Source organism: Tachyglossus aculeatus, chromosome 4, assembly GCF_015852505.1.
Source record: "Tachyglossus aculeatus isolate mTacAcu1 chromosome 4, mTacAcu1.pri, whole genome shotgun sequence".
NCBI classification, from domain to species: Eukaryota; Metazoa; Chordata; class Mammalia; order Monotremata; family Tachyglossidae; genus Tachyglossus; species Tachyglossus aculeatus.
Window position 1 is genome coordinate 64,825,806 of NC_052069.1, and position 25,204 is coordinate 64,851,009.

At 41.9% G+C, this 25,204-nt stretch overlaps 1 protein-coding gene across 3 annotated transcripts in view; it reads right to left on the reverse strand.

The window, feature by feature from the left end:
• Positions 1–25,204, reverse strand: part of NEK7 (NIMA related kinase 7) — a 176,622-nt gene that overhangs the window by 3,577 nt on the left and 147,841 nt on the right. For all 3 annotated transcript variants that reach the window (XM_038745467.1, XM_038745466.1, XM_038745468.1), the window contains one exon: positions 22,984–23,097. In XM_038745467.1, coding sequence (XP_038601395.1) covers positions 22,984–23,097 — 114 coding nt within the window. The remainder of the gene's footprint in view (positions 1–22,983; positions 23,098–25,204) is intronic.

The window sequence follows — 25,204 nt, forward strand, 5'->3', positions numbered from 1 at the left end:
ATAGCGACAAGTCGGTGGATTTGAAACATCAAAAGGTCAGACATCAAACGACTCGTCTATTAACAACGCTTAGAATAATAAAAAAATTTAAAAAAGGTCAAAAAATCATCAGAGCATATTGAAAATGGTCAAAACGGTGAAAAACCATCAAAAGGGGACATTTTCACAGTAGCAATTGTACCTGGTAGATTCCTGAAGCACTCTCTCTTGGCTACCAAGTCAGAAAGACTTTCAGTGATTGGACTGAAGGGACATTTTGCATTTTGATGATCAAATTTACGTTGATCAATTTTATGATTTGATTATAGATGTGCCATTTTTGATAACAACAGTCCTCTCTGGCCTAATAGCAAGACAGACTGTGAGCCCACTGTTGGGCAGGGATCATCTCTATTTGTTGCTGAATTATACTTTCCAAGCGCTTAGTACAGTGGTCTGTATATAGGAAGCGCTCAATCAATCAATCAATCAATTGTATTTATTGAGCTCTTACTGTGCGCAGAGCACTGTACTAAGCGCTTGGGAAGTACAAGTTGGCAACATAAATACAAATGAATGAATGAATGAACATTTCTCTCCACACACAAATAAAATTCTTATCCAATAGTTTCAAGGCATTACTCCATCGGTTCCATGACAGAAGGGCACATTTTCCTCTGTGACACATTTATCAGGCCAAATTCTTCAAAGGTGATCCAATAAACGAGCGGTTTGTATCGGCTTTCAATCAATTGTCTTCAGTACTTAAAATATGAAGTCTTCCAAACTTGCGACCAAAGGGCGGTGCCAGGGAAGAGGGAGTCGAGGCTTTCTTCATAGCAGTATTTTTTAAGTGCTTACTATCTGCCAGGAACTGTACTACGCGCTGGGGTGAATATGAGCAAATCTGGTTCATTCAATCGTATTTATTGAGCGCTTACTTTGTGCAGAGCACTGTACTAAGCGCTTGGGAAGTACAAGTTGGCAACATATAGAGACGGTCCCTACCCAACAGCGGGGGTTGAATTCAATCCCGGTCCCACACGGGGCTCATGGTCTGAATTCCCATTTTAAGGATGAGGTATCTGAGGCAAAGAGAAGTGAAGTGACTTGCCCAGGGTCACGCAGCTGACAAGTAGCGGAGCCGAGATTAGAACCCATTTCCTTCTGACTCCTAGGCCTGTGCTCTACCCACTAGGCCATGCTGCCTCTCTGCCCCTTGTCTGGGCCACTGCAGTCGCACCGGATAGAAAACCATCCAGGAAGGTGGAGGGGGACCCATGGGATTTCCTCCGCCGGACTAGGGGGTGGGTGCAAATCAATCAGTGGTGCTTATCAAGCGCTTACTATATGCAGAACACCGTACTAAGCGCTTGGGAAGCAGCGTGGCTCAGTGGAAAGAGCACGGGCTTTGGAGTCAGTCATCATGGGTTCAAATCCTGGCTCCATCACTTGTCAGCTGTGTGACTTTTCCCCTCCTCAGAAATCTCCAGTGGCTACCAATCAATCTGCGCATCAGGCAGAAACTCCTCGCCCTGGGCTTCCAGGCTGTCCATCCCCTCGCCCCCTCCTACCTCACCTCCCTTCTCTCCTTCTCCAGCCCAGCCCGCACCCTCCGCTCCTCTGCCACCACTAACCTCCTCACTGGGCCTTGTTCTCGCCTGTCCCGCCATCGACCCCCGGCCCACGTCATCCCCCGGGCCTGGAATGCCCTCCCTCTGCCCATCCGCCAAGCTAGCTCTCTTCCTCCCTTCAAGGCCCTATTGAGAGCTCACCTCCTCCAGGAGGCCTTCCCAGACTGAGCCCCTTCCTTCCTCTCCCCCTCGTCCCCCTCTCCATCCCCCCCTTCTTACCTCCTTCCCTTCCCCATAGCACCTGTATATATGCACATATGTTTGTACATATTTATTACTCTATTAATTAATTTATTTATTTTACTTGTACATATCTATTCTATTTATTTTATTTTGTTAGTATGTTTGGTTTTGTTCTCTGTCTTCCCCTTTTAGACTGTGAGCCCACTGTTGGGTAGGGACTGTCTCTATATGTTGCCAATTTGCACTTCCCAAGCGCTTAGTACAGTGCTCTGCACATAGCAAGCGCTCAATAAATACGATTGATGATGATGATGATGATGATGATGACTTTGGGCAAGTCACTTAACTTCTTTGTGCCTCAGTTAACTCATCTGTAAAATGGGGATTGACTGTGAGCCCCCCGTGGGACAACCTGATCACCTTGTAACCTCCCCAGCGCTTAGAACAGTGCTTTGCACATAGTAAGCGCTTAATAAGTGCCATTATTATTATTTTTATTATTATTATTATTATTATTATTGGGACAATATGATACACCAGAGCTGGCAGGTTCCCTCTCCACAAATCTGCGAGGATCAGCATGGCTCAGTGGAAAGAGCCCGGGCTTGGGAGTCAGAGGTCGTGGGTTCTAATCCCGGCTCTGCCACTTGTCTGCTGTGTGACCCTGGGCAAGTCACTTCACTTCTCTGTGCCTCAGTTACCTCATCTGGAAAATGGGGACTAAGACGCTGAGCCTCACGTGGGACAACCAGATTACCTTGTATCTAACCCAGCGCTTAGAACAGTGCTGGGCAGCATATAGTAAACGCTTAACAAATACCATTGTCATCATCATCACAAAGCAGCCAAAGTATAATAAATACAACTGAATGAATGATAGTAATTATTCATTATTATTTTATTATATCACTGGCAGACGTCAATCATGGGGCACAGTGCCATGTTGGGTGGCAATTCAACCCTTCTACTAGGGATAGGTAGATCTGATAGTATGTCCAGATGCATTCATAACCCACCAAACACCTCCTATTTAACTCACACCCCTGTCGCGTACACAACTCCCCGACCCTCAACGTCCTACTTAGCCATTCTCTTCATTAAACAACTCCCGCTCTGTCCAGTTCGCGCTCTCCATTCCTCCTAAACTCACCTTCTCGCTGTGCGTTTCTGACACTACCATTTCTGAAACTTAATTCACTTAATTGTTGTTTTGTCCAACCGCAGCTCTCCCCACTGTCAAAGCCCACCTACCTTGGGTAAGTCACTTCTCTTTCCCTCAGTTACCTCATCTGTAAAATGGGGATTAAGAGACGGTGAGCCCCATGTGGGACAGGGACTCTGACTGACCTGATTAGCTTGTAGCTCCCCCGGGGCTTAGTACAGTGCCTCACACACAGTAAACGCTTAACAAATACCACAATTATTACTATTATCCTTATTATTATTATCATTACTATTACTATTATTGAAAGCCCACCTCCTCAAGGAGGCTTAGTACAGTGCCTCACACACAGTAAACACTTAACAAATACCACAATTATTACTATTATCCTTATTATTATTATCATTACTATTACTATTATTGAAAGCCCACTTCCTCAAGGAGGCTTTCCCAAATATATTTTTCTTTTCCTCAAGTCATATCCTTTCAGTTGTTAGCTCAGTACTTAAGCACTCACGATCTCTCATTGTACAGACTGATCTATATATTCTACTACTTGAACTGTTTATTATTCAAATTTGCAAATCATTTTTTGTCTCCCCCATTAGATTATATGCTCCTTGTGGGCAGGAATTGTGCTTCCCACTTTTATTGTACTCTCCCTACACTTGTGCTCTATTTAGAGTTGATTGACTGGGAATTCTCCCAGATTTATCTAGTCTTATTTGGGTGAATTTGGTCCTAAATTTTTATGAATGCAGTTTTCTCTTCCATAAGCATGCAAGTCCACTAATGTGGGCTACATTCCCCAGGCAATGAAAATCAATTGTTAGTTATTTTCTGTCTTAACCCGTGTCTGCTTAAACAGAATTTTTGTTTTATTTTGATGTTTTCTCTTAATACTGCTTTGCCTAACCCTGATGTCTTTGTGACACTGTATATAACAATCTCACTGGAAAGCAGCATGACCTAGTGGAAAGAGCATGGGACGGGAAGTTAAAAGACCTAGACAAGGCTGAGAAAACCACTCCTTTCCCCCCAGAGAAGAGGGTGGGGAGGGGTGAGGGACAGTTTTCGGGGTGACCATGCCCCTGGGTTCCCAGTACCCTTTGATAAGAGCACGGGTAAAGCACAGGTAGAGCCTGAGTAAAGTGACGAGGACTCTAGACTATATGCTCTTCTCTAGACTAAAAGCTCATTGTGGGCAGGGAATGTCTCTGTTTATTGTCACGTTGTACTCCCCTAAGGGCTTAGTACAGTGCTCTGCACATAGTAAGCACTCAAAAAATAAGAATGACTGACTGACTGATCAACTCTGTTGTACTGTGCTTTCCCAAGGGTTCAGTACAGTGTCTAAATACAGTAAGAGCTCAATAAAGGGAAGCAGAGAGGCCTAAAAAAAGAGCACGGGACTGAAAGTCAGATCCCCTGGGATCTCATCCCAGCTCTGCCACTTGTCTGCTGTGTGACCTTGGGCAAGTCACTTCACTTCTCTGTGGAAAATGAATTTTACTTCGTCTGGAAAATGGGACTAAGACTGTAAATGCTATGTGGGACAAGGACTGCGTCCAACTCAATTATCTTCTATCTACCCCAGTACTTAGTACAGTGCCTGCAATATTGTAAGCACTTAATTGCCATAAAAATAAATAAATACCATTGATTGATTCTTGATTCAGACTTTTCCCACTGTTTTCTAACTATCCAACTGATCTTCTAGACTGTGAGCCAACTGCTGGGTAGGGATCGTCTCTATATGTTGCCAACTTGGACTTCCCAAGCACTTAGTACAGTGCTCTGCACACAGTAAGTGCTCAATAAGTACGATTGAATGAATGAATGACTATGTACACAGCAATTTTGTTTCATTGAGTCTAAGGTAGTGTAGACTATTGGAAAGAGTACGGGCCTGGGATTGGGGTACCTGGGTTCTCGTCCTGGGTCAGCCACTTACTTGCTGTGTGATCCTGAGTGAGTCACTTAACTTTTCTGTGCTTCAGGTTCCTCATCCAAAAATGGGGATTAAATACCTGTTCTCTCACCCTGGACTCTGTGAGCCCCATGTGGGACAGGGACTGTGTTTGCAGTAATCACTTAACAAATGTCACAATTACTGTCATTATCATCGTCATCATCATGAATGGTATTTATTGAGTGCTTATTCTGTGCAGAGCACTGTACTAAGTGTTTGGGAGAGTACAATCCAGCAGTATTGGTAGACACATTCCCCACTCCAGTCCATACTCCACTCTGCTGCCCGGATCATTTTTTCCACAGAGACATTCAGTGCACATTTCCCCACTCCTCAACAACCTCCGGTGGTTGCCCATCCACCTCAGCAACGAAGAGAAACTCCTCACCATTGGATTTAAAGCACTCAACCACCCTGTCCCCTCCTAACTCACCCTGCCACTCTCCCGCCAACCATTGCCCATGTCTTGCCTCTAGCCTGAAATACCCACCTTCCTCATATCCGATGGCGAGACCGAGGCCTGGTAATAAGTTTGGGAGAGTGAAGTGTGTGGGGTGGGTTGAAGTGAAAGAGAAGTGAAGCTACATAGGAAGAAGCTAACTGGGGGTCTTAGAGCTGAGAGTGAGACATTTCTGCTTGACACAGTGAAAGATGGATAACTGGAGGTTTTTGAAGAGTGGGGAGAAATGCCCAGGATGATGATTTACAAAGTGAGCTAAAGTTAAGTATGGGCTAGAGAGGTGAGGCACTCGGGACAGAGAGGCCTGCAAGGAGTCTGACGCTGCAGTAGAGATGGGATATGTCAAGTGGCAGCAGTTTGGATGGAGAGGAAGTCTTAAAATGGACTCAATTATTAACAGTAAACATCTTATTTGCACAGTCATATGACCTATGCAAATGATTTCTTGATTTTTTTCAGGCTGAAAATAACCTGAACTAATTTTTCAAAAGGAATAGAGGACTTTGTCATAGGTCCTTGAGGGAAGATTGATTTAAAAGATCAAGTCAGAAACAATGGTAAGACCAGAAAAAGTATTCCTTTAGGTCAGGTCAAGTTAAGATTCACAGAGCAGGAGTGTTTCCTTTAATTCTGGCCTGACAATCTCCACACCGTAAAAACGATGGTCATGGGAAATCAAATATCATTAAGGCAGTAGTAGGTGTGGTCATGTTTGTGCGAAGAAATTGCTCTCCCTCCTCGCATCCCACAGACAGACTCTCCCCAACTTCAATACCTTATTAAAGGCACATCTCCTCCAAAAGGCTTTCCCTAATTAGGCCCTCCTTTCCTCTTCTCCCACTCCCTTCTGTGGCACCCTGACTTCCTCCCTTTATTCATCCCCCTCCTCCTTGCCCCACGGTACTTATGTACATATCTGTAATTTATTTTTATTAATGTCCAACTCCCGCTCTAGACTGTATGCTAGTTGTGGGCAGGGAATGTGTCTGCTCTATTGTAGTATTGTACTCTCCCAAGCGCTTAGTACAGTGCTATGCACACAGTAAGCACTCAATAAATATGACTGACTGACTGACTGATTTCCTATACAAAGTTTACTCCTCAAACTGAAAAGAAACTACTAATGTGTGAGGAATGAACTTCTTCAGTTACTCTGTAAAATGTAGGGTTGCTGTTTCAAAATGAATGCATACTGAAAATATAAACCTGTCAAGAATAAGTAAAAAATTCATGGTTTCTACGGCAACAAAAATTCTCTGACCTAATTTGCATGTTGTTCCTTGCATTTACTTCATAAATGTCTTCAGTGTTATTTTTGCTTTAAAAAAACATAGATTAAGCATCCAATTAAATATAGGCTATATTTAGGTGATAGAGTTCAAGTATTCAAATACAGAGAGCCATTTTAGAATCAGAAATGAAAAATATAAACACTTGTGATTTGGACACAATATTTGATAGATATCCAAGCACCTGCCTCTTTCAGCAGGCTGAATTTGACCAACGAAGCTACCAGTACCCTGTGAATCCATGGCCAATTTAAAATGCTTTACATGGAAAAAATTGATTTAAAATGATACAGACTCAAAGTGGTTCTCTAATAAATTTAAATAGCTACAGGTGTGTCACAGTAACAAAAAAACCATCAGCTCTAATACACTTCAGGGTTTTTTCTTTGTAATCTGAAAGAAAATTAATTTATTTTTGTTAGGGTTAGCTCTTCAAACACGAACTTCTTATTAAACTGAGTGGATCTGTTCAAAAATCTAAGAAAGGGCAGAGATTCAACTCCTATAGTAAGGGCAATAACCCATTGAGTTCAGTCAATTATCCAATTACCCATCAGGTCCAGTCACGTACAGAGAATAATTTTGGGGTGGAGGGAGAGGGGGCGGTTATACGGTTTGGCTTCAGGTCACTACCACAATTCTCACTAGAATGTTAAAGAGTGGTTCTTTTGGTATTGTTTCTTTCCCACCCCCATTTTAATCCCTCTGAGACCAATTATATATAATGTCAGCCTCCCAGAAATGCCCGATTTCCATCTACCCAAGGACGTTGATTTTATTACCCCAAACTGGGTCTAACATTAAAGAACACTGCCCTTCGGTGTTTTAAGGTGCATACTCAAAATGAATATTTAGCCAGAGAATCCAGCCACACCACTGATCGATCATTGAAGGTACCATGATCTAAATGCGAGGTAAGAAAAGATCTATATTTCTTATCAGGATAATCATATATTGTGAGGTACAGAAGGTGGTTGACCCTCAATCCATCAGTGGTATTTATTGAGCACTTACTGTGTACTGTACTAGGTGCTTGGAGGGTACCATAAAAAAGGGTAGGTAGACAAGTTCTCTTCACAGAGAAGCAGCGTGGCTCAGTGGAAGGAGCCCGGGCTTTGGAGTCAGAGGTCATGGGTTCAAATCCCGGCTCCACCACTTGTCAGCTGTGTGACTTTGGGCAAGTCACTTCACTTCTCTGGGCCTCAGTGACCTCAACTGTAAAATGGGGATGAAGACTGTGAGCCCCCCGGGGGACAACCTGATCACCTTGTAACCTCCCCAGCGCTCAGAACACTGCTTTGCACATAGTAAGTGCTTTTAAAAAAAATGCCATTATTATAAGAGAAGCAGCGTGGCTCAATGGAAAGAGCACGGGCTTTGGAATCTGAGGTCATGGGTTCAAATCCTGACTCCGCCAACTGTCAGCTGTGTGCCTTTGGGCAAGTCATTTAACTTCTCTGGGCCTCAGTGACCTCATCTGTAAAATGGGGATGAAGACTGTGAGCCCCCCGTGGGACAACCTGATCACCTTGTATCCTCTCCAGTGCTTAGAACAGTGCTTTGCACATAGCGCTTAACAAATGCCATTATTATCATTATTATTATTATTATTATTATTATTATTATTATTAAAGGAGGAGAGACATTTCGGTTATGTACATAAGTGCTATAGGAATGAGAGTGGTGTGAATATTAAGTGCTTAAACAGAACAAATCTAGGTACAAGAGTGACACAGAAGGGAGCGGGAGTAGGGGAAATGAGGGTTTAGTTTGGCAATGCCTCTCGGAGGAATGATGATTTTTGGAGGGTTTTGAGGGTGGAGAGCGGTGGTCTGTTGAATATAAAGGTGGGGGGAGTGGGGGGATTCCAGGCCGGGAGAAGGTGGGCAAGGGCTCGGCCGCAGGATCCAAGCAAATTTCATGGTTCTGAAAGATCCCATGGTATCTGGAATTAAAGGGCAGCATTTGGAATTAATTCCTTCATGGATAGACAGTTAGTTTGCTTTTCCCAAGGAGAGATGGTCCCGTTTTCTGCCTGGCGCTGCTTCCTGCTCTCCCGCTCCTCTCCTTGAGAAGCAGCAGCAGCTGCGGTAGTAGAGGCGGCAGCGGGGAGAGGATAGCCAACCGAGTCAGAGCTGCCACAGCTCATGCTCTGCTGCCGTTCACACACTGGAAGCGTCAAGAAGGAGCGCAATGAGAAGCAGCATGCGCAGTGGACATCCCCATCCCCCCCCCGCCCTACCTCCTTCCCCTCCCCACAGCACCTGTATATATGTTTGTACAGATTTATTACTCTATTTTACTTGTACATATTTACTATTCTATTTATTTTATTTTGTTAATATGTGTTGTTTTGTTGTCTTGTCTCCCCCTTCTAGACTGTGAGCCCGTTGTTGGGTAGGGACCGTCTCTATATGTTACCAACTTGTACTTCCCAAGCGCTTAATACAGTGCTCTGCACACAGTAAGCACTCAATAAATACGATTGAATGAATAAATACGTTTGAATGAATGAATGAATGAATGACAGAGCACGGGCCTGGGAGCCAAGTCATGGGTTCTAATCCTGGCTCCTCCACTTGTCTGCTGCGTGGCCTTCGGGAAGTCACTTCTCTGGGCCTCAGTTACCTCATCTGTAAAATGGGGATTGAGACTGTGAGCCCCACGTGAGACAGGGGCTGTGTCCAACCCAATTTGCACGTAATAATAATGATAATAACAATAATAATTCTGGCATTTGCTAAGCACTGATTACAGGCCAGACACTATACTAAGTGCTGGGGTGGATACAGGCAAATTGGGTTGGACACAGTCCCTGTCCTGTGTGGGCCTCACAGTTGAGGTAACTGAGGCACAGAGAAGTGAAGTGACTTGCCCAAGGTCACACAGCAGACAAGTGGTGGAGCTGGGATTAGAACCCATGACTTTCTCACTTCCAGGCCCATGCTCTATCCACTATGCCATGCTACTCTTTCTTTCCACCCCAGCGATTATACAGTACCTCACACGTAGTAAGTACTTAAATACCATAAGTATCATTATTATTATAATTGTTATTATTGGCTCCAGATAGCTGATCCTCACTGGGGCAGGAGGCAAGAGGGGCCTCTGGCTTGGGCTGTCAGCCTGGCCAGGATGAACTAATCAGTCAATCGTATTTATTGAGCGCTTACTGTGTGCAGAGCACTGTACTAAGCGCTTGGGAAGTACAAGTTGGCAACATGTAGACAGTCCCTACCCAACAGTGGGCTCACAGTCTAAAAACTAAGTAGTGACAGGATACTGGAGGAAGAGGAGCAGGGTCTGTCTCTCCCTCTAGACTGTAAATTCGATGTGGGTGGGGAATGTGTCTGTTATACTGTCCTCTTCTAAGTGCTTAGTACAGCGCTCTGCACATAGTAAGCGCTCAATAAATACGATGGGCTCACTGACAGACAACAGGGCAAGTGAGCTGAGTACCACACGTATGCAGCACTTGGGAAATCAGTCAATCAATCCTATTTATTAAGCATTTACCGTGTGCAGAGCACTGCACTAAGTGCTTGGAAGAGGACAATATAACAAAAGAAGACACATTCTCTGCCCATAACAAAATACAAGTGAGAGGTACGGACTTCCCCTCTTACTTTTTCAGGCGGCCCCCTTGGCAAGCATGAGAGGGGATATGATCATCTATTCACAGTCCCAAGAGCTTATCTCTCTGGGTTTTCTTTTATATCTCTTTTATAACCTATACCCTTTAAGCATGTCCTCAGGTTAACAGTTCTACCTAATTATCCGGGTGGGGTTCAGAGATTCATAATCAGCCCCCCTTTGCTAAATGGCGAGTGTGTCTGGCGGGTGGGAGGGTGTTTAAGAAGCTGTAAATTAAATTATTTCTCCTATTTCTCCTATTATTTCCCTCTTCCGTAGTGCATTATTCCTGGACTGAATAGTTGCTTAAGTACGCGTTTATTGAGCACTATGTGCAGAGCACTGTACTAAGCACCTGGAGAGTACAACCGAATTAACAGATGCATTCCCTGCGCATAATAAGCTTACAGACTAATGGGGGAATCTGTATCAACAACAGAATTAACAGACACATTCCCTGCGCATAATAAGCTTACAGTCTAATGGGGGAATCTGTATCAACAACAGAATTAAGAGACGCATTCCCTGCCCATAATAAGCTTACAGTCTAATGGGGGAACCTGTATCAAGTCAAAATAAACTCTCTCCTCTCCCGATAGTATTTAAATGAATTAGCTTGCTTTGGGGGCTTTCAATAGGGAACTTAATTCTTTTCCTCTTTATTGTATTAGTGTAGAATTCTCTTAATAAATTATTCAACTAAGTTCAATCTTTTTTCAAGTATTACAGTGACATTCAACCACGAGGTTAGTTTGAATGTCAACTTGAATTGGCTTTATTGTCAGTGAAACATATTAGGTAATAGTTCCACACTCAAAACCACCCAGAACACCTTATAATAATAATCGTGGTATTTGTTAAGCACTTACTGTGTGTCAAGAGCTCTACCAAGTGCTGGGGAGTTGTGGACAAGGAATGTGACTGTTTTTTGATATACCGTACTCTCCTAAGCACTTAGTACAGTGCTCTGCACACAGCCTTGTCTTTTCCAATCCATAGCGACACCACAGACACAACTGTCTCAGACTTCCCCGCTCTCCATCTGCAATCGTTCTGGTAGTGTATTCATAGAGTTTTCTTGTTAAAAATCTGGAAGTGATTTACCATTGCCTTCGTCCGCGCGGTAAAATCGAGTCTCTGCTCTGGACGCTCTCCCATGCTGCTGCTCCCCAGCATGGGTGAGTTTTGACTTGTAGCAAATTGCCTTCATCATCATCATCATCATCAATCGTATTTATTGAGCGCTTATTATGTGCAGAGAACTGTATTAAGCGCTTGGGAAGTACAAATTGGCAACATATAGAGACAGTCCCTACCCAACAGTGGGCTCACAGTCTAAAAGGGGGCTCACCTTCAATTCGCTAGCCGCTGCCCAAGCTAGAAATGAAATGGGTAGGCGTCTGCTTGGTTCTCCCGTCCTCAGCCGAGACTGGTAGAGTCCTGGAAACTCTCCAGATGTGACCCTGAGAGGGGTCTGCACACAGTAAGTGCTCAATAAACACAACTGAATGAATATAATATACGCAGATCGGACACATTCCCCGTACCACAGTGGGACTCACAGTGTTAGAGGGAATCATCATCATCATCATCATCAATCATATTTATTGAGTGCTTACTATGTGCAGAGCACTGTACTAAGCACTTGGGAAGTACAAATTGGCAACATATAGGGACAGTCCCTACCCAACAGCGGGCTCACAGTCTAAAAGGGGGAGACACAGAACAAAACCAAACATACTAACAAAATAAAATAAATAGAATAGGTATGTACAAATAAATTAAATAAATAAATAGAGTAAAAAAATATGTACAAACATATATACATATATACAGGTGCTGTGGGGAAGGGAGGGAGGTAAGATGGGGGGATGGAGAGGGAGACGAGGGGGAGAGGAAGGAAGGAAAGAAGAGGAGGAAGGAAGGGGCTCAGTCTGGGAATGAAAACTGATATTAAATCCCCATTTTACAGATGAGGAAATTAGGGCCTGATGAAGTTAAGTTACTTGTCCATGGTCACACAACAGGGAAGAGGAGGAACCAGAACTAGAACTCAGGTCATATGGCCCCCAGGCCTGTGCTCTTCCCATTAGGCCACATTAGGCTCTCTAATATGGACAGCCTCCTAATCTCACTGTTTAAAGACGACATAATTAAATACTATTCAGCTCTTGGGCACACCTAAATTTTTGTTATAAAGAATATTTGATATGTTATATAGTCTCTGGAATTACAGTATGAGCTCCTCAAAGGCACGTTCTGTGTCTTCTATTGTCTCATTTTTCCCCTTCCTCAGTGCCCATTACTGCACTCTACATAAAGCAAATATTTTTTTAATGGCATTTGTTAAGTACTTACTATGTGCCAGGCACTCTACTAAGTGTTCATTCATTCATTCAATTGTATTTATTGAGCGCTTACTGTGTGCAGAGCACTGTACTAAGCGCTAGGGAAGTACAGGTTGGCAACATCTAGAGATGGTCCCTACACAACAGCGGGCTCACAGTCTAGAAGGGGGAGACAGACAACAAAACAAGACATATTAACAAAATAAAATAAATAGAATAAATATGTACAAGTAAAATAAATAGAGCAATAAATACGTACAAACATATATACATATATACAGGTGCGGTGGGTAGATACAAGCTAATCAGGTTGAACACAGGCCCTGTCCCACATGGGGCTTACAGTCTTTATCCCCACTTTACAGAAGAGGTAACTGAGGCACAGAGAAGTTGAGTGATTTCCCTAAGGGATTAGAACCCAGGTCCTTCTAACTCTCAAATCTGTGCTTTACCCATTATTCATTCATTCATTCATTCAATCGTATTTATTGAGCACTTACTGTGGGCAGAGCACTGTAGTAAGTGCTTGGGAAGTACAAGTCGGCAACATTTAGAGACGATCCCTACCCAACAACCGGCTCAGAGTCTAGAAGGACATTCATTCAGTCACATTTACTGAGAGATTATTGTGTGCAGAGCACTGAACTAAGCACTTGGGAACGTACGATACAAAAATAAACAGACACATTCCCTGCCCACAATGAGCTTACAGTCTAGATGGGGAGAGACAGACATTAATATAAATAAATAAATTACAGATAGGTAAATAACTGCTCTGAGGCGAGGATGGGGGGCGGAGAACAAAGGGAGTAAGTCAGGGAGAAGCAGAAGAAAATGGAAGAAGAGGAAAGGGGGAGCTTAATCGGGGAAGGCCTCCTAGAGGAGATGAGCCTTCGATAAGGCTGTGAATAGAATAATAATTATGGCATTTGTTAAGTACTTACTATGTGCTAGGCACTGTACTAAACGCTGGGGTGGTTGAAGGTGGGAAGAGCAGGCCATGCTGCTTGTCATATTTAAATATTAGATATTGTATATAGCTTTATAGTATTCAGCAGAAGACTATTAATTATTCATAGCTGATGACTGGCAAATTCAAAGAAGAGGAGTAGTTCACTGTTGTTTAATTTACCAACCCCACATCATTCAGTGATTTTTCTCTTTTGACAGCACTGTCCACTAGTCAATATATCAGACATTGGTCCTGCTGCAAAAAATCTGCCTTGGTCCATAAAGAAATTTCCCATTGACATCAGTCACGGAAGAGGCATATGCAGTGTTGATCTCCCCCAGGGTTTCTGCTTTAGAAATAAGTTTATGATTTCTAAATCATAAGCAGCATGGTGTAATGGAAGCAGCACAGACCAGCATAAACAGCATAGAAGCAGCATGATGTAGTGGGGAGAGCACGGGCCTGGGAATCAGAAGGTCATGGGTTCTAATCCCGGCTCCACCACTTAATAATTCTGGTATTTACTAAGCTCTATGTGCCAGGGACTGTACTAAGCTCTGGACTCCTGTGTGACCTTGGACAAGTCACTTAACTATTCTGTGCCTCCGTTACCTCATCCGTAAAATGGGGATCGAGACTGTGAGCCCCAGGTGGGACAGGGACCGTGTCCAACCCCATTTGCTTGTATCCACCCCAGAGCTTAGTACAGTGCCGGGCACATAGTAAGTGCTTAACAAATACCACTATTTTTATTATTACTATGATCATTAAACCCTTCCTGATAGATCAGAAAGGTTTGTGACATGCAATTGTCTGACTATGCAGCCTATTTTTATGAGCCTTTGTTCAAGACAGGGAAGTTAATAATAATAATTATGGTATTTATTAAGCACTTACTATGTGCAAGGCACTGTTCTAAGCACTGGGGAGGATACAAGGTGATCAGGTTGTCCCACGGCGGGCTCACAGTCTTCATCCCCATTTTACAGATGAGGGAACTGAGGCCCAGGGAAGTTAAGTGACTTGCCCAAAGTCACACAGCTGACAAGTGGCGGAGCCGGGATTTGAACCCATGACCTCTGACTCCAAAGTCCGTGTTCTTTCCACTGAGCCACGCTGCTTCTCTATGGTTCTAAAGGAATTAACCAAGCGCTAACCAAGCGCTTAGTACAGTGCTCTGCACATAGTAAGCGCTCAATAAATACGATTGATAAAGGAAGGCCTCTTCTGTACCCATTTCTGTGAGCTGCTCTTTTTCCGGAAGCCTTCTTCCTCTCAAGGCTGTGATGTCAACTGTTTCACATTAGCTCATTGCCTAAAAATGCCATTCCCCTCATCAAACTACAGGGAATGGGTCTACCAATTCTGTTTTACTGTGCTCTCCCAAGTGCTTAGTACAGTGCTCGGCACATAGTAAGTACTCAATAAATACTGTTGATAATAATAATAATGGCGGCATTTGTTAAGTGCTTACCATGTGCAAGGTACTGTTCTAAGCGCTGGGGGAGATACAAGGTAATCAGGTTGTCCCACATGGGGCTCACAGTCTTAATCCCCGTTTTACAGATGAGGTAACTGAGGCACAGAGAAGTTAAATGACTTGCCCGAAGAAACACAGCTGACAAGTGGCGGAGCCGGGATTAGAACCCATGACCTCTGGTTCCCAAGCCCGGACTCTTTCCACTGATCCACCTGCTTCTCTTGATGATGATCAGACTACTGCTTATAGCATAGTATTAGGAGGTTTAATGATGTCATTGTGATTTTCTTTGTTTAGTAAATTTTTGTTGGCTTTCACACCACTGGGTGCCTCACAGAAGCAGGCATTGAAAGATAACACATCTCCTTGGCTGAGAACTGATTAGCAGTGAGATCTTAGCACAAAATTAAACTTGTTAAATAACTTTAAAATTTTCATCTCCATTAATCTTTTCTAGAAGTTTACATTTAGCTGGGGGACGGGGGGGGAAGCAACAAAGCCTACAAGTGCAAGGATTACCAGAAATCCTTTGCTTTGGGGAAAGAGCACTTTAAAAAGGAAATGGAAGGAAATGAGACATGTTAGTCAATCTTGTCTGATAATTAATCAGAATAAAGTAGAGGTGAAGTACTTGCCTACACCTGGAAAACACCACATGTAATCAAAGGTTTTCAAAAACAGCCATCAAATTCTGCTATTAAGGCAGAATAGCATCTCGTGATGCATAAAAAGACACAAAAAACAAATAAAAATGGCCAGTGCTACTTTCAGCAGACTTTAAGACATAGCGTCAAGCCACTGACCAAGCTGAAGGTCTGAAAACCTGCTGTGGTTTTCAACTCTCACTCTTATGGAAAGGATATGACTAAAAAATAGTACTATTACTACCACTACTACTAATAATAATTGTGGTATTTGTTAAGTGCTTACCTTGCATCCAGTGGGTGACTAAAAATTCTATTACTTACCACTATTGCTACTACTACTACTAATAATAGTTGTGGTATTTGTTAAGCACTTTCTATTTACCAGGCACTGTACTAAGCACTGGGGTGGATACAAGCAAATAGGGTGGGACACAGCCCCTGTCCCATGTGGGGCTCGTAGTTTTATGATGACTATTACTACTACTATTATAACTACTTCTGGAAAAAACTCACTAGGGTAGAGAGGGTTTACCCTTGTAAACAATGTGAAAAGAGTGTCAGTCCAGCATCGGTTTTGACAGACATCCTTGCATGCACAGATAAGAAGTTACTATTAATAGTTACCTTTAAAACCAAAGGATGGCTATACAAAATATTTGAATATTTGCTTAATACCAAGAACAGTAATAGGTGCTGAGAAAAGGAACACACACAACAGAGAACAAAAACCCTGACCACAGAGAGTTCAAAATGTAATTATTCCAGGATCCTTATACTATTTTTCAAGGAATTCCACAACAAAAATGCTCCAACTTGGACAACTATAATAATTACACCGGTCTCAGCTTGCAAAAGATACCTCATCTTTCAATATGCGACCTAAAGTGAGAACCTACGTATATTCATGAAAGGCCAATGAGCCTTAGATAAATTTTTAACAAGTTTACTGGCTTTTGTTTATTTCAGAGTAAAAGGGCTGTTTTATGGAAATTCAGAAGAAATAAGACAACGTCGAAACGTAGATGGTGTTTTAGAATTTTCTGTAAAATGAAACTAAATTTATAATAGTGTTACGTTCATTTGGTTGTTTAATACGTCCTCTTCTTTTCAAAATAGTGACCGAAAAGCATACCATATTCCTTTGACACTGCTTCAGCTTCAATGATCTTTACTATGGTCTGAACCTTGAGTCCTCATAGCTTCTCCAGACAAGACATGTGAAGAGAATGAATGATTGGTCTGCCAAGCCTACTGAATAGTGAACTGAACCAGGGTAAATTATGTGCAAACAGTGAGAAGAATAACTTTTTTCGAGTACAGAGAGAAGCACTGTCTCCAACCAAGAAGTACAGTAGTTGGCGTTTTGGAGCAACAGGTAGGAAAGGATTGCTGTTCTCCAGATAAAACTTTGGGAACCAAATGATACTGTTTTGGATGACAGACCACCACTCTCTTTACCTTCAAAGCCTTGTTAAAAGCACATCTCCTCCAAGAGGCCTTCCCTGACTAAGCCCTCATTTCCCCCACTCCATATTCCCCTGCATCAACCTTGCACTTGAATTTGTAATCAATCATATTTATTGACTTCTTAGTGTGTGCAAAGCACTTTGTATAGTGCTTTGTATATATGCTTTGTATAACAATTAAGGGAGTATAATGTCACAAAGTTGGTAGACACGTTCCCTGCCCACAACAAGCCTGCAGTCTAGAGAGGGAGATGGACAATAATATAAATAGTTATATGAAACACACTTTAAGGACTTGATATTCACCCCACCCCCAGCCTGACAGTACTTAGGTACGTATCCAAAGTTTATTTTACCATGTCTCCCCAACTAGCCTGAAAGCACCTTGTGGATGGGAACACGGCTACTAACTCTGTTGAATTGTTCTCTCACACATAATTAGTTCAGTGCTCTGCACACAGTAGTACGTGCTCAATTGATAGCATCGATTGATACTAAGGGGATACACCAGGAAGCAGATTCAAAAACAAGACCAAGTCTTGCAAATGCTAAGCAATCAGAAAACAGTCTTTTCTGTGCAAATGGTGCATGTTCTTTAGATTGTCCAACCAAATGTGGCAGTAAGACAATCTAAGGTTCCGGACTCAAATGAAGGTCGACAGAGCCATAGTGCTGTCCAACCTTCTCTATGGCTATAACAGCTATAATAGCCCCTTCCTTCCTCTCCCCCTCGTCCCCCTCTCCATCCCCCCCATCTTACCTCCTTCCCTTCCCCACAGCACCTGTATATATGTATATATTTGTACATATTTATTACTCTATTTATTTATTTATTTTACTTGTACATATCTATTCTATTTATTTTATTTTGTTAGTATGTTTGGTTTTGTTCTCTGTCTCCCCCTTTTAGACTGTAAGCCCACTGTTGGGTAGGGACTGTCTCTATATGTTGCCAACTTGTACTTCCCAAGCGCTTAGTACAGTGCTCGGCACACAGTAAGCACTCAATAAATACGATTGATTGATTGATTGATTGAATTCCCTCAGGTGCTGTAGACAACTACTCTTCCCTACCTTCAAAAGCCTTATTGAAGGCACATCTCCTCCAAGAGGCCTTCCTTGACTAAGCCTCTTCTTCCCTTCCCTTCTGGGTCACCCTTGCACTTGGATTTGCTCCTTTACCCCTCCCTCAGTCCTACAGCACTTAGGTACATATCCGGAATTTATTTATTCATATTAATGTCTGTCTCCCCCTCTAGACTGTAAGCTCATTGTGGGCAGGGAACTCTGTTATATTGTACTCTCCCAAGAACTTAATACAGTGCTCTGCACAGAGCAAGGGCTCAATACATATGATTGATTGAACGATTGATTACTTGGTGTTGCTTAGAGACTATAAGAAACATCAAATAGTAGGACATTATCACAAACAATGCAGTCCTAGAATGAAGTCAGTCTCCTAGTACTGAAGCTAAGCTTAACTAAAGTACAATACAGGAGTTAGTAGATAGTAATTACAGTATTTGTTAAGCACTTTCTATGTGCCAGGTACTTTACTAAGCGCTGGGGTGACTACAAGCAAATTGGGTTGAACACAGCCCCTGCCCCACCTGGGGCTCTCAGTCTTAATCCCCATTTTACAGATGAGGGAACTGAGGCACAGAGAAGTGAAGTGACTTGCCCAAGGTAACAAAGCAGACAAGTGGCGGGGTCATGACTTTCTGATTCCCAGACCCCTGCTCTATGATCTCTGCCTACTAAGAAATTACAGTCTACAGATGGATACAGACATTAAAATAAATTACAGATGGGAAAATATAAAGATATGTACATAAGTGCTGTGGGGCTGGGGTAGGGTAATTTTCAAATGCTTAAGGGGAGTAGATCCAAGAGTACAGGTGACGCAGAAGGGAGGTTTCACATGGGAGATGAGAGCTTAGTCAGGGAAGATTAAGAGAAGAGATTTTAGTGGGGCTTTGAAAAAAAATGATGGCATTTGTTAAGCACTTACTATGTGCAAAACACTGTTCTAAGTGCTGGGGGGGATACAAGGTGATCAGGTTGTCCCATGTGGGGCTCACAGTCTTAATCCCCATTTTACAGATGAGGTAACTGAGGCTCAGTGAAGTCAAGCGCTTAGTACAGTGCTCTGCACACAGTAAGCGCTCAATAAATATGCTTGATTGATTAAGTAATAATAATAAGAATAATGACGGAATTTGTTAAGCGCTTACTATGTGCAAAGCACTGTTCTAAGCGCTGGGGGGGATACAAGGTGATCAGGTTGTCCCACGTGGGGCTTACAGTCATCTTCCCCATTTTACATATGAGGTAACTGAGGCTCCGAAAAGTTAAGTGACTTGCCCAAGGTCACACAGCAGACATGTGGCGGAGCCGGGATTAGAACCCACGAACTGTGTTCTTTCCACTAAGGTGCGGTGCTTTGAAGGTGAGGAGGCAGTTGATCTGTTGTATATGAAGGGAGGAGGGAGTTAGTACAGTGCTATGCACACAGTAAGCACTGAATAAATACCACTGACTGATTTACTGATAGCAAGGGCTCTTTAGGCTCCCAAATGGGAATTCATTAGCCACCGGAGCTATCAGAAATGGAGCCAAGTCGGTGTGCATTGCAGAACTAAATCTGGTCAGGAGATAAGTTCCCAAACAGGTCTTGAGCTAACACTTCTTATTTATTTGCACATTTTCTGGCTTCCAATAGTAAAATGTTCAGGTATGAAACTGATAAGAGGTACTTATTTTGTACAAAATTATTGCATATTTCATATCAGAAGACTTCTCAGGTGCATCAGTTTGACCAAAATTTCCAAATGCTCTTTCTCAAGCATATTTAAATGAAAATTGGAATTCATCTAAAAGCAGTACATAGTTACATGCACAGAACCTTCTCGACAATTGAATATGCAAGAAAAGTACATGTCTAAGTGTTTCCAACTTGGAAAAACCTGAATCCTTGATACATTCAATATTGTTGAAATGATGCATTCTTAGACATCTCCAATTCTGAAAAATCTCCATTGAATGGCAGTCCTGCGATCGGGATTTCATTTCAAAGCTGGGAAAATCTTGACAAATCCAGTTTGTGAAATTCACTTCTAAAATCAATCAATCAATCAAATTTATTGAGCACTTACTGTGTTCAGGGCACTGTACTAAGCACTTGGGAGAGTACAACACAATATAACAGACACATTCCCTGCCTCCAAAAAGCTTACAGTCAAGGTGGAAAGGATGACGTCCCTAAGCACATATTAAAATCATCTTCATTGTTTACTTAAAAACAAAGAAGTGTTCACAAGTAGTATGCCAGTTTATTAAAGTTCATTTTTATGACTATATATTCTTGGTTTTGGCTATCCATTAACAAAGAGATCAAATTCACTCTTACAGAGTTCCAAGCATAAATAAGCACTGTTGTCTAAGAATCTTTCCTACTTAAGTAGTACATAATAAAGATTTTCTAGTCTAAATTTTCCTCTGTAAATGAAATATGTAGGATATTAACAACATTAGGTTATTCACCACTTACAATCCTATGTAATATTTATTTAAAAATTTTCAAACTCTCTCATGCCATCTTTAAGAAAAGAATACATGTATCAGCAAGTCTGTATTTCAAACTCTCTCATTCTCCATATCAGAACTGATCCAAGTGACATTATCACATAGCCTGAAAGATTTTGTAGGGTTCACCGTTTTAGTAAGCAATTATTTTCCATATTTATCAAGGCACTGCGACTCTCCTTTAGTGAGGCATAAAATCTGATTTAGCCAATATGGACGATCACACTGCCTTTTTTTTTTGAAAAGAACAAAATATTACATGTTTGGCTTTGTATCTTTTTTTTTTAAACTGGAAAGTATATAATAGAGTCAGTCAAAAGTGGAATCTCTTTCCCTTTCCCAACTCTAAGACCTTCTATCTGGGCCAGACTTTGATATTTGCCCCTTGGCTGAGAATCCAAATATCGAACTTCACACTTAGCTGCGGTGAAGTAGCCCTGCAGGCAGGCCGACTTCAACGAACCACTAGTGGTATCATCATTAAAATCCTGCTGAAGGTCACCATGGTAACCGCCTGCTGAGCCTTCACTGCTGCACTCGGCATCTCCTAATCAGCTACCATGTGAAATGCAAATTCAGACAGTCTGAAAATTAGTCAAGAAGAATAGGGGATGAGGATGCAGAAATGTGAAATATTCATGTGCTTCCTAGAAAAAAGAAGACAGCATGAATGACACAACAAAGAACGGCCCTTGACATTTTTGCTATTATTCTGCATTACCGTTCGCATCCTCCTGTATTTCCCGGCCTACGGTTCTGAAGTCGGCTATATGAAATGCCATATTTGTACTTTAAGAAAGAAATTGAAATAGCCAATAGAATGGCATTGGTGGGAGAACCAAATAAAGGGCACATTGCTTCTAAATTACCATTACATCTTCGTATGAACTTATTCTAATTACCTTGGCCAAATCTACTTATTTGCAAAGGGAAAATATGTCGCTCTACATATGAGCAAACAAAAATTGGATGGCAATCCATTGCTAACAGCCTCAACTTAAACTTTGGAAAACTGGGATTGAGATAAAGAATCACAAGTAATAATTCTTGATGCTAAGACAGCCCAGAAATAAATGTTTGGTACAAATATTGTTGAGAAACTCCTTTCTTAGTAACTGATGTCATCTCCCTTAATCTCCCTTCTCTGCTTCCTCTTTTCCTTGATTCCATTTCTTGAAAAATGGAAAGCGTGGCAAGATTGACCTCAGCAAATGTACACTATGGGAGTTTCAAGCATACAAAGAGCCTTCTATTATTGTCTTCCTTTTAATGGAAATAATATGTTGCTCAAGAAATTGAGAAAGTCTTGGCTTTCACAAAGCATAAGGTAGGGAGGCCCCTTACAGAACAGAGCTGGGATACACAACTCACACCCGGCAGACCAGAAATGTTCCCACCCTGCATGTCTCTTTTTGGATACTGGTAATCATGGTGACTTGTATCATACTGTGCGTCTTCTTTGTTACCCTAAAAGGAGATGCTGGGAACAGACCATCACGAATCTATTTTAACTGGTCACCAAAATGCAGGCTGCGATATTTCTTGATATGAAAAAAACACTGCACCATTCAATCTATTCCAATAGACAGTTATCCCGTCCTACACTATCATTTCAACAATTCACAGAAGAAATGTGTCTGCAGGTGGGAAGATTTGGCTTAAGTTTAGCAGAGAATGAATCGAACAAGAACAAGTTCAGGGTTGGGGGCAGGAGGGAGGGGAGATGATTGGGGAGAAGTAAAAAAAAAGAGAAAGTGGAGGAAATGGAAAAAGCAACAATATTTTCCAACTGCTCTTTGTTATTGTTAGTGTCCTAATGGTCTCAGAGACAGTTAAGAATGGAGACTAAGAATGGAGTATATACCTCTATGGGAAAGCAAACAGGGTGATCACTACCCAGAAGTTTTTCTGAAGTATAGAACCTGGGTTTCCAGAACAGTTTTGTAATTTGCTAGCCAGAATAAACTGGCAAGTGAGTTACTCATACTGATACCTAGCTCATTTAACACAGCAAACTGGGCTATGCACCACAAGATCAATGACAGTCAAGTAACTAGCCGAAGAGTCCCAAACAGAATACAAACTATATTAAGAGCAATGATTCTGCCACTCAATACTCTTCATTTGTTTCGCTGGAAAAAATAAGTATAATTAAAACAAATAGCAGGAAATGGGAATTGAAAAATGACTTACTTCTTCTGAATAGTGGTCTGAAGGAAGAGGTGGGTAGTCGCACTGTTCTATTTTCTTACACAGAGAATACAAGTTCATTTTGTCACCGTAGAATGGGCTTTGCAATGCAGCCATCTGTGAAGTACATCAGTAAAACTTACGCATCAGGTAGAACTTCCAGGGTGGGTTCCCCAAATAGATAAAAAGGCTCGGTGAAACATTTTATGGAATGTTAAATGTGATCATGGAATGTAAAATTTTGATGACCTCCTTTTGGAAAATTAGCAAGGGAGCCTAAAAAGCTATTTCAAATTCTGCAAAGTGCAGACAACTCTTTTAAAAAAATCCTTCAATTTCACTAAAAACTAACAGGTGAGTCTATTTTTTGTAGTACAAGGAAGATGTGTCAGACTAGAGAATCTCACGTTTATTCCATCGTAAGGAAAACTTTAAAAACAGATTTGCATCCTATTCACGGCATTGAGTCTGATGTAAAGAATATGCAATCGCTAAGTGTTTAATGAAAACCAGATAACAATTTGAGTTTAAAAAACATGAATTGAAAAGTAAATTTGATTTATCATAGGAAAAGGCCTTTGTTTATCTCAGCCAAGGATAAAAGACGCTATGTCTACAAGCATGGCCAAACACACCAATAATAGCTTGAATAGACTGAAAACCTTAAACAAATCAGAAAGCTCAACTACCCAGGCATAGCGGCAGTTTCACTGGGCCACCAAAAAAAGACTAACCTTTTTCAGGAGGATTCTGCTTAAGGAATGAACAACTTAGAAGATGACATTACGGCATCTAATGTTTATTTTAAGACAACGCTCTAACTTGACATTTAAAGTGCAAACAAGTGCAGCAGGAAGTGGGATTACCAACTTAAAGATTCAACGTAAAATGTTCGCCTCGTGTTCGCAGCCTCCTAAATCTTTGAACCGCAGCGGCATTGAATGCTTCATGGACTGCCCCAAAGTCAGTCACCCTTTTCTACATGTGCTAATAAGTTTGATTTTGGAAGGACAATGTGTACATTCCCCAGACAGGCAGAGTGTGTGTGAAACACGCTAGTCCATGCTGTGCTACTCAGTGAGCTTCAGCAGGGACAGGACAAGCTGAAAATGGCTCTCATCTGTCTTATGGTCCTCCGGATATAGCTTTAACTCCTTCGGAGCCTCGGCCCACACGGTAACCGGTGGAAACCGGCTGTGAAAGGTGCCCGGCACGGTTTCGTTTCTTTTCAATTCATTTAACGAGGCTGCTGCTTATGTTCCACATTAAAGGCAGAATGGTTGGCAATGATTGTTTCATTTTGACTCACGAAACTGGGGGAAAAAATTTAAATGCCGTAAAACAGATACAACATCGCACTCGAGAAGAATTTCCTCAAAGCCGAATTTTACTCATAGCCATAATTTTAGTCTTACAAGATGACATAACTTACCAGAAAAGAGAATGCTAAAAATCCTCTCTAATGAACAAAACCAACCCCAGGATTTCTCCCTATGTGAAAATACCTAAGTAAATGCACAAAGATTCATTTTCGTATACCAGGAGTTTATTAAAGTACTTTCGCCTGAATGCATCATAGTGTTAAAAAAAAAAAAGCCGGTCCCCTAAGGAGTTAAAACAGGAATACTATATTTTCATGCATCTCCTGCTTTGACAGATGAAAAATGTCAACTGTCCTGTTTTTATTTTCAAGCTTTTGCACTATTCATCTGGTTCATTAGTGCATCTCGCTGCTGCCCCTGACAGCTGCTCGCCCTCTCCTCCCAGCAGCTGAATTTTTCAGGCTAATTTGATCCTCCACACTGAGACGATCGCTAGAATGATTGACTTGCTCCCTGACCTCCAGGGTCTGACTTTCCTGATTAGTATTCTGGGGGTGTTTGAGGGACGAAAGCCCACTGTCTGTCTTCGGGGCTGGTGGCAGCTCTCTTTTTTTTTGAACTGTAAGCCACCAACCTACAACCCTGTAAGGATGCAATTGCTGCGCTGAACAATAAAGGAAATGTGTAAAACCTACTTTTCCATGTAAAGGTCCATGTAGCAAAAGCACAGCATCTTGATTTTAATTAGTAAAGTCTACTTTGTTGCATATCAATTAAAACTGCACGGCTAGTGTTTTTTAAGCGATCGAGAATATTTGAAAGTCTAATTTTGGGAGTTTAAAACATACTTTAAAAAGGCTTCCTGGCTTTACATTGTTATTAGCAAACCACTAATGGTATAT